This window comes from Pangasianodon hypophthalmus, chromosome 16 (genome assembly GCF_027358585.1).
Source record: "Pangasianodon hypophthalmus isolate fPanHyp1 chromosome 16, fPanHyp1.pri, whole genome shotgun sequence".
Lineage (NCBI taxonomy): Eukaryota > Metazoa > Chordata > Actinopteri > Siluriformes > Pangasiidae > Pangasianodon > Pangasianodon hypophthalmus.
In genome coordinates this window covers 8775608-8791918 of record NC_069725.1, presented here as the reverse complement: position 1 = coordinate 8791918, position 16311 = coordinate 8775608, and the positions used below count along the sequence as shown (strand labels likewise).

Sequence of the window (16311 nt, the reverse complement as noted above, 5' to 3'; positions counted from 1 at the left end):
GGATGGATGGATTGATGGCGGCATTCTACCACAGGGTTGATAGTAACAGGGTTGAGATTTTAATTATAGAAGTAGCAAATACACAACATGTGGTTAACTAGCATCCATACTAATGGCATAAGGACATTGGACTTTCCAATGATTTACTTCAAATTATTTTTTTTAATCAAACGTTCAGTCTATAATTGGGGTAACAGGGTTGTACTTTCGAAGTGACCTCATCATTGAAAATGAAGAAAAGGCTATGTACGTAATGACCGTGAGAGAACTTACTTTTCTTCTTCCCATGATCTTCAAGAAATTCAGATGATGTGACTTCCTGTTAAACATGTGACTGTGTTGAATGTGTTCAGGTAACAGGGTTGAGTGAACGTTTAACTAAAAATGTCCATTTTTTCATAATCTGTAATGGATGCCTCGTGGAAAAGGATGTTTCAAGTATGAGGTGTTAAATAGATTCACACACTAAGTATTTTAATTGTTATAGTGTGTGTTATAGTATTTCATGGTAAAGTGTAAGAATTTCCTGTGAGGCAATGTTTACTTGCTTTAAACAATTAAGACGTATTAGTGTGAACAATTTTGACTCGGTGTCTCTAGAATAGTGCATTGTCCAAAACAATCTGTGAGGGAAACAGTACCTTTAATTGTAATGGAGTAAAAGTATTGAGATGGCTCAGTATTGTTGCTGTTAATTTATTTTGTCAATTGTTTCATGGTTGGTCATTATCTTATGTCTTCAGCAGTGCCTTGAGTTCAATCTCCACTAACATGAAGAAAATTTCTGTAGAAGTACTTCATCAGCCACTGCCCATTAATTCTTTGCAGTAAATAGATTAAGAAAAGTTGGTTGAAAGCATCAAAGAATATATTTTTTTCTTTATTAGTAGGCAATGTGCCGCATTAAGATATGCAAATGTGTGTCTGTGTTTGTCGGGTCCCCTGTGTCTGTGTGTGTCTTTATGTCTTCACGCTTTTCTTTTTTTGTCACTTCCTAGTTGAACTGAGCTATTGTTGTGGAGTGTTTCTTTCTGTTTTTAAAATGTGTTAATGCTGTATGATGGAAGTATGATGGAAGTGTGTATCCGTGGTTCTGCAGACTGCGGGTCTGGAGGCTCAGGCTCCGGGGTGGAGGCATGCGAACAGGAACGTTGTCGGAGATTCGGAGGCTCATGGGATGAGGACAGGGAGGATGAAGGCTGTGTGTGTGACTTCACTTGCCAGAACGTGCCTCGCAGCGAGGTGTGTTGTTTTTCAATTTGCAAAAAAAAAAAAAAAAGTCCAGCCGTTGAGTCAGATTATCAGGTTGCATCATTCTGTCTTTATTCTTTGCAGGTCTGTGGGACAGATGGGAAAACCTACAGCAATGAGTGTGAGCTAAAGAAGGCTAGGTGTGAGAATCAGGTCGATCTGCAGCTTCAGAGCCAAGGCCCATGTACAGGTAAGTAACCTGCATTTTTCTTCTCTTGTCCCTGCGTTGAATTTCTCAGGAGATTAGTACGACAGCTACTCGGTAACTGGTGGTGAAATGGCAGGCTGTTACCGTACCACTAAAGCTGAATGCAAGCGCTGTGCCTCTTTGAGCTTCAAGAGGTCTGTGTACTCCAGAGCTGAACACAGAGAGAGAGAGAGAGAGAGAGAGAGAGAAAGAGAGAGAGAAACTGTGTGATCATAGCAGAGTTCCCTCAGGCCTTCAGTAGAGCTTCATTCTACACACACCACACACACATACATTCTCGCGCTTACGCTCTATATTTCTCTCAATTTCTGTCTCTTTTTTCATTCCCTTCCTCCCTACTGTCTCTGTCCTTACTCTCATCCCCCCTCCCTCTTCTTATCTTTGCTCCCCTTAACTTTTCTGCTCCAAAGCCGCTCAGGCCTTCCAGCCAGGCTCAGTCATGCTTCTGTGGCGGCCGTGAAAAATCAATCCTTTTTGGAGAACTTTCCACCGGTGCAAAGGGCTTTCGGCTGCCTCCTCCTCCTTCTCTTCTTCCTCCTCCTCCTCCTCCCCTTCCTCCCACTGGCCAAGCTCAGATCAATGGAAATTTCATTTGGAAATTTGGGCTTCTGCAGTTGATATGCACCAAGTCACTTGACTTTGCCCACGTGCTGACCGAAAGAGCTCAGAGAGCATGAGACGCCCTCGAGAGAACCTGGCCAATTTCGCTAATTGGAAATTAGCTCTCGGTGACCCCAAGACAGCCCTAGTCAAATCGCCCTTGTGGAGCTGCTAGGACATCTTGCTACTTCTGATGTAGAAGTTCACTCCACTTCTCAGATTGCTCAGATTTGATCTTGTGTCTTGGCACTATGGGTGATGAGTTTCTGATATAAATAACTAAAAGAATAAAGTCTGCACACATTTAGCTCTGTTTCTTCATATACTTTAACGGGAATGATGACACCATGAGTCACTGATACATATTCAAAAAAAAAACATTGGAGATTTGGGCTCTTATTAAATTTGCACCAATTCAAAGACATTAAAAGTGATTGCATCATGCTTGTGGTGCGCATCACCACTATTGTTAAGTCTGTATAGAAGAAGTGCTTGGATTATCATTGCTCCTTTATGTGATTGTCCATTTGGTTACAAGCAGCCAAATTGTTGACAAAAAGCTAATGAAAAGGCAACACAAAAAAATCTGCACTATGCTCAAATAAAATAAAAATTTCCAACTATTGTTGATGAAAATGTGAAACAGAACTAAGGATATTTTTAGTTCAAACAAGTTCGAACTTGGCACCACATACGTTTAGAAAAAAAATCAGAAAAACTTCTGTACCTTCATTCGTGCTGCATTTGTTAGTGTACTAGTACATTTTTTTGTTAAACATTGCTTTTAACAGTACAAGCAAGACCAACAAAACAGACTATTCTGTGTTTATGTATATAACATGACACATTACACATAACCAGTCAGCAACAAATAATGCTTCTAATCCCACACCTTCCCATACAGTAGAACTTCAGTAGTGGAATGGTGGACTGTTAAAAGCACAGTACTCTGGTGCCAGTTCTGGTACTTTGCTCAGTAGACAGTGGACTTATAGGATCCACACAATAGCTCCTACCAGATCCTGTTATAGCAAGAAGGATTGCATTGCAGGCTAGGTGAATGTAGAAGAAAGTGAGAAAAAATTACAAAGATTTCTCCAAAAAATAATGTCAGGAGAAGAAAGTATGAAATTAAAAGGTTCCATGTGATAATAGGGCCAGTGCAGCAGGGAAAGGTTTAATGAAGTGTGTCTGAAGCCCATCTCTGGTGCTGGGAAAAGGCACGGCGACTCATCACCATTAGACCGGCGTAATTTATAACCAGGTGGCTGTTCGACCGAACGGCAAGCCACAAACACGCTGAAAAAAGAAAGATCTGCTTCTTCTCTTCACTGCCCAAACGTGTTCGACTCAATGGCTTAGAGAGAAAGAGAAAGACAGAGGGAGAAGATCAGAAAAAGGGCAAGAATGTGATGAAAAAAGTAAGTTAGACAGAAAGACCATCTGGTTTCCACTAAACTGTAGTCAGATTTTTCTACTTTAGTGCTTCCCTTCGATTTTTTTTTTTTTTTTTTCAGGATGGGTATTAGATCTTTTGAGGACAGTGTTGTTCACACATACATGGTGTTATCAGCAGACTAAAGGGAGTCATCACACATGCTGGATTTTCACAAAGTGGTGGATTTCTCTCTGTGACACCTCAAGCCAGTTATTATAGCTTTGCATCTTGTGTGAAACAGAAGTGAAAGTTTCAGAAACTTAGCTAAATAGCCAGTCTTTACATCACCAACAAAGATGGCAGCCGAAAACTGATCTATATACGGTATCAAGCAGCAGGAGAGACCATCAGTATTTTTTTAATATAAATTTATGTGTCTGGTTGTTGACTGAAAGAAATGGTCCACACAGACAAATTGACATTTGCTAGTAAGACTGATGCTTTTAGTTTTATGGGGGAAAATGCTTCTCATATATATATATATATACACAGAGCAGCGCAATACATAAAATCAGATACAGGTCAAGAGCTTCAGTTAATGTTCACATCAAACATCAGAATGGTGAAAAAGTGTGATCTCTGGGACTTTAACCACGGTTCTTTGTTCCAGATGGGCTGGTTTGAGTATTTCAGAAACTCCTGATCTCCTGTGATTTTCTCACACAACAGTCTCTAGAGTTTACACAGAATGGTGCGAAAAATAAAAAACATCCTGTGACCGGAGGGTCTGCAGGCTGAAACACCTTGTTGATGAGAGAGATCAGAGGAGAATGACCAGACTTGTCTGAGCTGACAGAAAATCTATAGTAACTCAAAAAACCTTGAGGTGCATGAGGCTATCATGGACACTGACTCACCGAAACCGGACAGTTGAAGACTGGAAAAAGACCAGTTTTTTTTTTTCTAATCTTCAACTGTCAGATTCCGGTTCTTGGCTGACAGGAGAGGAACCTGATGTGGCCTTCTGCTGTTGAAGCCCATGCACCTCAAGGTTCAATGTTTTGTGCATGCTGAGATGCTTTTCTGCTCACCACGGTTGTAAAGAGTGATTATTTGAGTTACTATATCCTTCCTGGCAGCTCAAACCAAACTGGCCATTTTTTTATGATCTCTCTTATCAACAAGGTATTTCCAACCACAGAACTGTCACTCACTCAGTGTTCTTTGTTTTTTGCACCATTCTGTGTAAACTCTAGTGACTGTTGTGTGTGGAATTCCCAGGAGATCAGCAGTTTCTGAAATACCCAAACCAGCCCTTATGGTACCAACCACGCCACGATCAAAGTCAACGAGATCATACTTTTTCTTCATTCTGATGGTTGATGTGAGCATTAACTGAAGCTCTTGACCTGTATCTGCACGATTTTTTGCATTGTGCTGCTGCCACATGATTGGCTGATTAGATAACTGCATGAATGTTCAGGTGTACAAGTGTTCCTAATAGATAGATGGATAGGTAGATAGGTAGATAGACAGACAGTCAGGTGGCTAAAAAGGCACTTTACCTTTGAGCAAATCAGCATGGCAACTCTGTGATGAGCCGAAATCACGTGTGTGTTTAATTGTTTAATTCACGTAGCCTAATGTGAATAAATGACTATAAAAAACAGACTCAGGATTAGTTTCTCACCCCTCTGGTCAGATCCCTCATGTTCTCACATACATATTCACCTAAATGAACTTGTGTGTAGTTGCTCCAGCGTAAATCCTAGATCAGCATTGTTATATATGTGTGTGTATGCCGCTATCTCAGTGAGGAATAAATGAAAAGAACAGGTCCCCTAGGATGTGTCAAATGTCAGCCACCACGCATTCACGGGGCTGCCTGTTGTTTGTTTCCATGCCCGATAATGGCATAATTTTTTTCCCCGTGATTTTGAATTGTAGTCAGAAGCTGTAAATAGAATTGTTATCTTGTGACCAGAGGCAGACTCTCCCACTTCTGCTCCTCCAGCAGTTCTTATTGTGTGGCTCTAAATTGCATTTCTCTCCAGATTGTTTAGTCTAATTTGTCTTAAAAGAATGCTGTGAATCATTCAACATGTTTCCATTGCCTGTCTCTTCACCACTCCTCTTTGTTTTTTCTTCCCCCACAGCTATTGTAAAGAATCTGTCTGATATGATCACCGCAATACACTGCAGCGAGACTGTGTACGGATGTTGTAAAGACAACAAGACTGCTGCGCAGGGTGTTGAAATGGCGGGATGTCCCAGTATGTCTGGCAGTATGCTACTTCCACATGTGACCTCTCATTTCCTAGCAGGCTCTTGGAGCGAAAATATCTTGAATAGAGTTGAATAGAGAATTTCATTAATATTTCTCATGATGAGACCTCGTTAACACCCAGTATAAGATTAAGCCTATTTCTAGTAATCAACAATTATTCATTACAGATGACCCTATTGTCTTTTCCGATAACAATACAGATACTGAAACCTTGAGTATCAGCCGATATTGATACCCATCTGATATTTTTTTAAACACTGCTAAGCTTTAAAATGAGGTTTATATATATATATATATATATATATATATATATATATATATATATATATATATATATATACTTCAATTAAAACTACAGGAAAATATACATAGCTAAAACCCACAGGTTTTTTTTTTAATTCAGATAAACTTTTTCACTCATGTGGGAAATCTAAAATAAAGTATAAAGTGTAAATATCAAAAATCAATCAAAACAATAAAAAAAAAAAAAAAATGCAATCATGTCTCTTTATATGTAAACATTTCCAATTCCAAAAAATCTTTTTTTAAAAACCAATTCCTGTCTTTTTCCATTTGTTACACGATCAGCCTGAATTTGTTCTTTTTTGTGTATTTTTAGAAATCCGCACTGAAAATTTTGGCATTTATAACATTTTGCACTTTATAATAATGTTTACGTAAGACACATATACAGCCTGATATACGTATTTATGTGAGTATCTCTTTGAATTGGTGATTATTCAGAAGGAACTGCTGCACCTAAATTTGTATTTATTTGTTTGTTTGTCTCATGCTGACAGAGTGCATTGTGCGACTCAGTAATGATAGTGTGTGTTTTTGCCCAGGTAAGTGTCACTGTAACCAGTACGGCTCGTACGGAGGAACGTGTGACCCCAGCACAGGCCAGTGCTCGTGCAAGCCCGGAGTCGGAGGTCTCAAGTGTGACCGCTGTGAGCCCGGCTTCTGGAACTTCCGCGGCATTGTGACAGAGAAAGCGAGCGGCTGTACACGTAAGCCAGCTCTCCTTTCTTCTTTCTCCACTCTGTCTCAGTGTCACTCTCAATTTCTTGGGAGTGATTTAGATTTCTATTCAGCAGTCGAGCTTCCTCGCGCCTGTTCACACTTGTTCGTCCCAGCGTGGATTGGTATTGACCGCGAAACGTTCTGCTTAAATCACTTTAGCTCTGTCGCTGTGCAAATCCAGACGCCCGAGCGTATCACTCCAGCCTTGACAGTGATTTTTATTGACTGAAGCATTTGAGATGTAGAGGCTAGCAGGAAGTCTGTGCTTATGCACGCTTGACCTGTGAAGTCTCCCTTTAGAGCAAAGAGAATATTAGTGCATCAGGACGACTCAGTAGAGGTGGAAAACAAGCATCGATTTGTGCAGCGTGAGGTGGTTTGTATTGTCCCACAGGTGGTCAGGGGGTTTGTGTGTTTGCGTGTGTGTGTGTGTGTTGGTTCTCACATCTCACCCTAGAGGTACATGACCGTCCAATGAACCTGCATTGCCTCCAGCCGATGGCTTTTGGTGCAGTCCAGAGGTAACAGACCAGAACTGCCTTTTGGGTGTGTGTGGGTGTGTGTGTGTGTGTTTATGTGTAGTGCAATTCAATTGAGTGTCACAAGAAATCTAATAAAAACTGTTCAGCCTGTTTTATTGTTTCAACTTGTTCCTCTCTCTCTGTGTCTCAATCTGTCTGTCTCTCTCTTTCACTCTCTCTCTGTCTCTCTTTCTCTGCCTGTCTCACTCTGTCTTTCTGTCTCTGTTTCTCTTTCTTGGTTTCTCTCTGTCTGTCTCTCTGTGTCTCTTTCTCTCTGCCTCTCACTCTATCTGCCTCTCTCTTTCTCTGTCTCTCTTTCTCTGTCTGCCTGTCACTCTGTCTGTCTCTCTCTTTCTCTGTCTCTCTTTCTCTGTCTCTCTTTCTCTGTCTGCCTCTCACTCTGTCTATCTGTCTGCCTCTGTCTATCTCTCTTTCTGTTTCTCTGTAATTCTCTCTCTGTCTCTCTGTCTCTCTCGCTCTCTCTCCCTCCCTCACTCCCTCTCTCCAGCATGTAACTGTGATGCAGTGGGCTCAGTGAGGGATGACTGTGAGCAGATGACAGGCCTCTGCTCCTGTAAGACCGGAGTGAAGGGCATGAAGTGTGATGTTTGCCCCGACGGCAGCAAGATGGCCGCCAACGGCTGTGACAAAGGTAAAATAAATCTCTCCTCACACCAGCTGCTGCTGCACACACTGTCAACAGAGGCAATCCTGCTGGGACAGACACACACACACACACACACACACACACACACACACACTGTCTCTCTTTCAACTGTACCTGACAAGTTCTGGGATTCTTTCTCTTTGTGGGATTTTAATGAGACTAAATGTCATTTGTCTTGATGTAACACTAAGCACAATTGCACCATTGCCATTATTAATTGTGGAAAATCACTAATTTGATTACTGAGCACTACTACATAGGTATCGCATTACCTTCTCCAAATCCAACCCCTCGTTTAACAAGGTGTCTGTCAGATTAGAAATCAGATACGAGTGAGGCAAATTAGTTGCACCCTGATGCGTGCCCACCGCATCAGCTCGTTTCTGTGTGTAATTAGAGTCCCACTGTCAGATATTGACAGGACTGAGGAAGTCAGGTGCTTAATGAAGCCAGTGCTGTGAGTTGGGATGCAGCCAGATGAAAGCACTCACATGAAAGCTGAGGGGAGAGATCCTGCATGAAACCTCCTACTGCAGTTTGGAGCTGTGATGCCAGAGCAAAGTTCATGTCCCTAATTGTCCATATAACGTGCACAGACAAACCTGCTAGTGTGAGGTGAAATTATTAGTTTGCCGTTTTTTGGCTTAGCTCGAACAACTTCATTTATTAGACGAAACTACAGTCGTGCATACAGCACTGTGAATAATAAGCTGCAAAGGGCAAGAAACGGAGGGCATTAACAGCAGGGGTGGAGTGATCCATTTAGAATAATGGATTCATCAGAAATCAGACTTCACATTTGCAGGGTTTTTCAGGACCTGAGGCTGTTAACATCTAGTGTTTGAGTGTAAAAGCTGTTTTTTATTATTATTTTTTTCAAATTTGAAAAAAAAAAAACCTTTCCCACTTAAAGTGCCAGTGCTCCATAGTATATGAGGTGAAGAAAACATTGAAATGCACATAGACTAGAACTCTAAATGCTAAATAATTTCTAAACAATGTATGTATCTATGTATATATGGTTCATAAGTATTTAGATAGTGACACAATTTTCATGATTTTGCCTCTGTACACCACCACAGTGGATTTGAAATGACACAATCAAAATGTGATTGAAGTGTAGACTTTCAGCTTTAATTCAAGGGAGCTTAACAAAAATATTGCATTAACTATTTAGGAAATAGAGCCAATTTTTACATAACTGCTCCAACTGCTCCAAGGCTCAAATGCAATTGGACATTTGACTAATAAACAGTTTCATGGCCAGCTGTTTCCAAGGTATTTCATGACAAATCAAGGAGTTAAAAGGTCTGGAGTTGATTCCAAGTGTTGAATTTGCATTTGGTAGCTGTTAGTGGGAATTATCACTATGGTCCAAAGTGGTGTCCATGCAAGTGAAGGACGCCATCATTAGGCTGAAAAAGCAAAAAAGACCTAGCAGATAGATAGCAGAAATTTTAGGAGTGGCCAAATCAACAATTTGGTACATTCTTAAAAGAAGAATTGCACTGGCAAGCTCAGCAACACCAAAAGGCCTGGAAGACCACAGAAGCAAACTGTTGGGGATGATTGCAGAATTCTTTCCTTGATGAAGATAAACCACTTCACAACATCTAGCCAAGTCAAAACACTCTGGAGGAGGTAGGCGTATCATTGTCAAAGTCTACAATCAAGAGACGTCTTCATGAGTGTATGGTTGATATTGCAATTACCGCAAGATGCAAACCACTGGTAGCACTCAAGGATGGAAAGGCCAGATTAGACTTTGCTTAAGATTTTTTAAAAAACTGAAGTGTATAGAGCTATACTTTCTGCTCAGATTCAGTCAAATGCTGCAAAACTGATAGTACAGTGCTTCACAGTAGAGATGGGTAATGACCCAGCACGTACCAAGAAAGCAACCCAAGAGCTTCTTAAGGCAAAGAAATTGAATGTTCTTAAATGGCCAAGTTAGCCACCTGACCTCCCAATTGAGCACACTTTTCACTTACTAAAGACAAAACTGAAGGCAAAAAGACCCACAAACAAGCAGCAACTGAAGTGGCTGCAGTAAAGGCCTGGCAAAACATCTCAAGAGAGGAAACTCAGCATTTGGTGGTGTCCATGGGTTCCAGACTTCAGGCAGTCACTGACTGCAAAGGATTTCCATCCAAGTATTAAAAATTATAATAATATTTGTGACTGTTATTTTGTCCAATTTACTTTTGAGCCTGTGGAAATGGAGGGACTTCCTAAATGTTCAATGCAATATTTTTGTTAAACCCCTTGAATTAAAGCTGAAAGTCTACACTTCAATAACATGTTGATTGCTTCACTTCTATTCTATTGTGGTGGTATACAGAGCCAAAATTACAAAAATTGTGTCACTGTGGAATACTCATAGACCTGACAGTATACACACAAACACACACACACAAACAACTTCATGTATCCAACAACTTGATTAAAATATATACACACCTGGCCTGTTTATCGTCGAGCGAAAATAAAGAAGTACTATGATACATGAATAAAGTAAAGGGTAATCAAAACAGTAAAATGTTGCGCTTATTTGTGTAGTGGCGAAACTTTGCCATTTTGCCTTTTTCTACTATGTATTGTTTTAAAATGTATGTCAATTATAAGTTTTTTAAATTCTGGTTACCCCCAAAAGTAAAAAAGGAGAAAACTCCGTTTAAAATTTAATTCCAACTGGAAGCTCGAGGACATTTCCACTGAACTGATTAGCCTTATGTTTGTTCCGATATGACCCAAAGCTATCCAACAACTTGATCAAAGCCTGATGTTCACTGTGTCGGGAGATTGACTGCATTTGCTAAACTGGCATTTGCTAAACTGACTCCTGCAAATATGATCTTTGCAGGAAGATAGTCTGTGTAAGATTTAAAAGTAAATAAAAACATTTCCATGGTTGGTTATTTTGGTGAAATCTGATTGTTTTCTTAAGATTCTTAAAGTGTATAATAGGCAGAAAAACCCAGTTTTAGGCAAATCCCTTTTCTTTGCCTTTTTTTTTGCCAAAAGAATTCAACCACATCTGATGGGTTTTCTGGACCGCCACACTTTGTCTCCAAATTGTGTACAGCTGAAGTGACATATAAAAGGCAGCTGATTCATGGTTTGAAAATAATCTGTGTGTAAAAACATCTGTGCTAATGACACCTCCTTCAGACTTGAGCAGACTTGAGTGAAAATTCTCGAATCATTTGATAATTAGCAATAATTCAATAGAAATGGATGCCTTTGGTTTGTCACAGGTCCCCAGGTGTTATTGTCCTGTGCCGAGCTGCAGTGCCAACATGGAGCATCATGTGTGGAGGCGAACGGGCAGGTGCACTGCGAGTGTCCGTCTCCTGACTGCGACCAGATGAACAAGACCAAGGTGTCCAGCGTTAACATCACTTAACATAGTAACACACCCGGGATTGAAGTTTGTCGTGTTTGCTTCAGCATTTTAACTGTATGTGTGTGTGTGTGTGTGTGTGTGTGTGTGTGTGTGTGTGTGTGTGTGTGTTGTGTGGACAGGTCTGTGGCACGGACGGTGTGACCTACGCTGACTATTGCCAGTTGAGGACTATTGCCTGTCGGCAGGATAAGGAAATTACGGTGAAGCACTTAGGCCAGTGCACAGGTGGGACTGCTCTATAGATTACACAGCCAGCTCATTTCATAGACATCTACATCCCCACACACACACACACACACACACACAAGCTCATCGATCAGCCCTCAGCGGAACTGTTATTATCCAGAGTAGCCAACATCCTTAATAAAAAAAATCAAGTAAAATTAAAAGTAGTCGTCCAAATACCAACTTGAATTCGAGAAATTATTGAGTGAAAAATGATTCGAGTAGTGTATTAGTAATTACACAGGATTAGATTTCAGAACAAGCAGTGATGCAAATGATGATACAGATGAGATTTAAACCTTAGACAGATTTCATTGTCAATAAATAGACACATCATTTTAAATGTTACATCATACAGAAGAAACGCCTCTTGTTTCTGAAAGAACATTAACAATATACTCTACTTTTTAGCTAGCTATCAGTTAGCGTAGTCACAGATGCTATTTAATGCGAAATGTTTTCTCGAGTTTTCTCATTTCTACATTTTTGGTGTATAGTAAGTGCCGTGCTAAATAACAAATATTTTTTGGAAAGTACTTTTTTCAGTATCCTCTGAACCACTGGTTTTCTCCGGAAACCCATCTCTCGGCCGCTGCTGACCTTAACATGACGTTTGATTGGTGAAATGTTAACGGAGTGATGTAAGGCGTGACCTTGCAAAGACATGTGGATGTGACAGGCAATAGAAAAAGCACACAAACTAAAGTGAGCAAAAATGCATAGAGCGTACACATTTATAAATCAGAAAAACATTGTTGAGCATAACAAAGCAGGGGTGTGTTAAAAAAAGTAAAATGTGTTTAAAAATTAAATGCAGTGGGAAAAAAATGTAGCGTGTTGCAATCCTCCATGGGGTATGTTTGTCTTTTGTTCTCATTTAGCCATTAATTAATTGACCTTTTAATTAAAAAAATACAACAACTGTAAAATAACAGAGAAAAATAAAGGCACTACAGCACAGTACAAGCGTGTATTAAAGTGCTTATTTAGAGAGAGTACATACATAATAGAATTTTTTCTATTTCTATTCTTTCCAAGAAGAGTTTATTCTATTTTAAAGTTTTTGTGGCATATACCAATTATTTTTGGCAGCAGTGTGAAATGAGGTATTGGATTTTGGAACTTTTAATTGAATAAATGGAGTTATGGTGAATGACAGCTTTATTATAGGTTTACTATATGTTTTTAATTCTTGTATGGCAGCTTCTCTCTCTCTCTCCCTCTCTCTCTCTCTCTCTCTCTCTCTCTCTGTCTGTTTCTCACACACAAACACACACATGCACAGTAATAACCTATCCAGTCTTCCTGCTCAGGCTCTCTGCTGGGGTGCACCCCATAGCTTATAATAACTAAAGCTTCCAGTATATGTGTGTGTGTGTGTGTGTGTGTGTGTGTGTCTTTGTTTCTCTATATAGAGGTGCAGTATGTTGTGCAGTTGTGTGTGTGTAGAGGGGAGGTGGTTAAGGGGATCAGGAGACTGCCTACCAGATGCTTCCCTGTAGATAGAGAGATGCTGCATGGTTCCAAACTGGAGTCTTTGAATCCCCTGATAGTGGGCGACATTTTGGCTGTTTGGTTTGCACCACTCATATGTGGATTCAGGGAGGAGGTCCTGAGCACAGCGTGTATGAGGAACAACCTCGCTGCTGCTCCTCTTCATGGTTCTTCCTCTCTCTTGTTCCTTATCTTTCTTTCTCTGACTATGAAGAGAGAGATTTCTGGAAGCGGGCCGAGGTCAGCTCGTCTCGTGCTGGCAGCTTGTGAAGAGCAGAATGGCAGCCTGCGTCAGAAGGCGCTCTGCAGGGACCTGCTCGGAGACAGGCAGTGAAGCAGGCAGCATGTGTGACGGGTAGTGCCAGCTGCTGGCTTCTATAGCATGCCCAGGCTCCTGTGCCCAAAATCATACACACATACACACATCACCTGAATTACCCACCTGCAGGAGCTCTGCATTGCTGCCATTTCGGCTTTGCACGCTTTTCTTCAGCTGAGGCTCCAGCTGGTCGCATATAGCTGTGATATTGTTCATGGTTCACGGCTGTGTTAGATGCACATTATTTATTTATTTATTTATTTATAATACTATCCTAGCACTTTTTTTAACGTGCAGTCTTAGTTCAAATTCTCATTTCAGCGAATCCATATTTTTTAAAAAATATTCCGGTTTAAAATTTGGGATTTTCTCATTTTAATTTATAGACAAAATGTTTGTCACTTTGAATTCCAGCTGCCATCTGGTGATGTCATATTGGGCTTTACAGCTGTCCAATCAGCAGCTCTGTTTTATATTCACACATAGTGCAGGTGCACACTGTAGGACCCTCCTTCTATCCATCATTCTCTCTTCTACCTTACCTTTTGTTCTTTCTCATTCAATCCTTCATTTTTTTCTTTTTCTGTATATTAGCTTCTCTCTTTCTGTCCCTGTCTTTCATTCCTTCGTTCTCTTTTATCAGCTTCTTGTTTTTCCTTCAGGAAATGCAAATCTACTCGATCTACTACCAGGCATGTAAACCCAGCATCACGTTTTTCTGAGCTCATGGACGAAAAAGAAGGCTGCTGTCCTCTCCCAGCCCGAGGAGCGAGCACCAGCAGAGGCTGTTATTAATTTCAGCCCTAGCATACAGACCTCCGACTGCTCCTCAGCCCTGAGGTGGAGGGCTAAATCACGAGCTCATTTCACGTGTGACTGAGTGGGAATTAGCGCAAACTCTCTTTCCCTCTTTGTTTCTTTCTATCCTTGTTTTTTTCCCTCTCTTTCTTTTAGCCCCTCTCTTTGCCCTGGTCTCTCACATCCCACTGAACTCATACCATCCTGAACAAATGACATCGATGTCATTAAAGCAGCTCATAAGCTTCCCTGCAAGCTCATTTTGTGTGTGTGTGTGTGTGTATGAGGTCTGCTATGTGAGTATGTGAGTAAGTCATGCTGCTAACAGAATGAAGGAGTGCTCTTAGGTGCCCTATCAGCTCGCTTGAATGCTCGAGAAACTTTTGGCACAGCGAGCGTCCACGTCTTGGCAGCTTTTTCAGCTTGCATATGGTGTCATCACCTGTATGTTTTGTGGCAAACTGGCGGTATATACACCAGCATATGGCACGGGCATCTCTCTGCCTCAATGGTAGCCTTGATTTTCTAATCCTGGCCCAATCTCCATATTTTTTTCTTTCCATCCTTCTACTGCTCTCTTATTTTTAAGATGATCTCCCTCTAATTCTGTCTCTCTCTCAGCACACCCTTCTGTGTGAGGAAAAAGACAATATACCATCCTAATAACCGCCTTTCAAAGATAACTTCACATCTGAGGCAGCTAAAGATGTCAGTGATTTTTCCCCTCTTCTAATATTGCTACGTTCCTGGCGGAAAATCAAATGGTGCGTTAAACATGATTAAGCTATGCTTCCACTGAACTGCCAGTTTCAGGCTTCTTTTCAGCTGTTGCACATTGTGTGTGTGTGTGTGTGTGTGTGTGTGTGTGTGTCTGGTAGAAGCCACACGACACACGTCACACATCTCCTCTCTCTGCGAATGAACATGAAGTGAAGGCTGGGCTTCTGAATGGCATGTGTCAGTGAGGAGAAAACCGGTGTATGCCACACCACACACACACACACACACACACACACACACATATACACACATGCACACTGATAGCACTGACTGCACCGACTTGCTCTATTCTCCAGACAAGCTGACAGGAGCTGTTGGATAAATACTATTCCTGTTTCACTGTGGAGTTTCACACCTCGCCAGCCAATTACTAAAAATAGTGATGATTAGCATGCAGTTTAAGAGTACATCTTTTGCATGCATGGTATCACAATCTACATTAAGTGCATTTTGATTGTTCATGAGGGACCGGTGAAGGCAGAACGCAGGCCACTGTATTGTCATGGCTGCATGGCTCCACTGATCCGGTGCTCTCCTTAGTGTACCGTAATTCCCCTGTGCTGCACTTATTCTGTTTATCGCTTCCATTGGAGAGTACTTGTACTTTGCAGAAGGCTCTTGTGTCATTTAATGGCATCATCTCACAGCCCCAGTGCTCTTTCTTTCCCTTTTTCTGAGCGACGGGCTCTGCGCCAGACTCCTCTGCTAACAGAATGTATGTTGGCTTTGAAGCCGGAGCTAAAGCTCAAATTTCTGCCCCATTTATATCAATCATTTATCGCTAGACACTGGAGCTGTGTGTGATTAAAGCAAACCTACAGGAGCGCAACTTTTTACTATATATAATTCATATCCTCAGATACACACTCACACACACATTCCAGTTCAGACACACTGTGCAGTCAAGTATAAGCCAACAGTGAACAAGCTCTTCATTATTTTCTGTTCAAGAGCACTCATGATAAAGGTATTTATATACAGAAAGCATATAGGAGTCACTTTAATATGTTATGCTCTTTTTGCACTTGCAGCTCTCTAGTCTAATGGGGAAAATTCAGTGCAGTAACTCTGCTTGTAACCAGGCTTTTTAGAGTATTCCTAATAGACTGACTGCTTTAATTAAACTGTAGTATTCCACAATGCCAGAAGGGGTACTGTTGAGTTGGGTTTAAATGTCTAACTGCAGATCTCTAAGAGTGCTTTCATACCTTTCAGTCCACTGAGTCTGATTCAAAGCAAAATTGATACTTTTTGTTCGTTTGTTATTTGCTGTGGTTTGGTTTCACTGAGCACACAATTAAACGAACCAAAAGAAAAAAAGTCTGAGTGGCGTGTATGGATGGAAATGAACTCA

At 40.9% G+C, this 16311-nt stretch overlaps 1 protein-coding gene across 6 annotated transcripts in view; it reads left to right on the top strand.

Moving 5' to 3' along the window:
- agrn (agrin) overlaps positions 1-16311 on the top strand; it is a 234243-nt gene that overhangs the window by 178461 nt on the left and 39471 nt on the right. For all 6 annotated transcript variants that reach the window (XM_053240744.1, XM_053240742.1, XM_053240743.1 and 3 more), the window contains 7 exons: positions 1100-1242; positions 1336-1441; positions 5594-5710; positions 6570-6734; positions 7777-7920; positions 11193-11317; positions 11461-11566. In XM_053240744.1, the coding sequence (XP_053096719.1) occupies positions 1100-1242; positions 1336-1441; positions 5594-5710; positions 6570-6734; positions 7777-7920; positions 11193-11317; positions 11461-11566 (906 nt within the window). The remainder of the gene's footprint in view (positions 1-1099; positions 1243-1335; positions 1442-5593; positions 5711-6569; positions 6735-7776; positions 7921-11192; positions 11318-11460; positions 11567-16311) is intronic.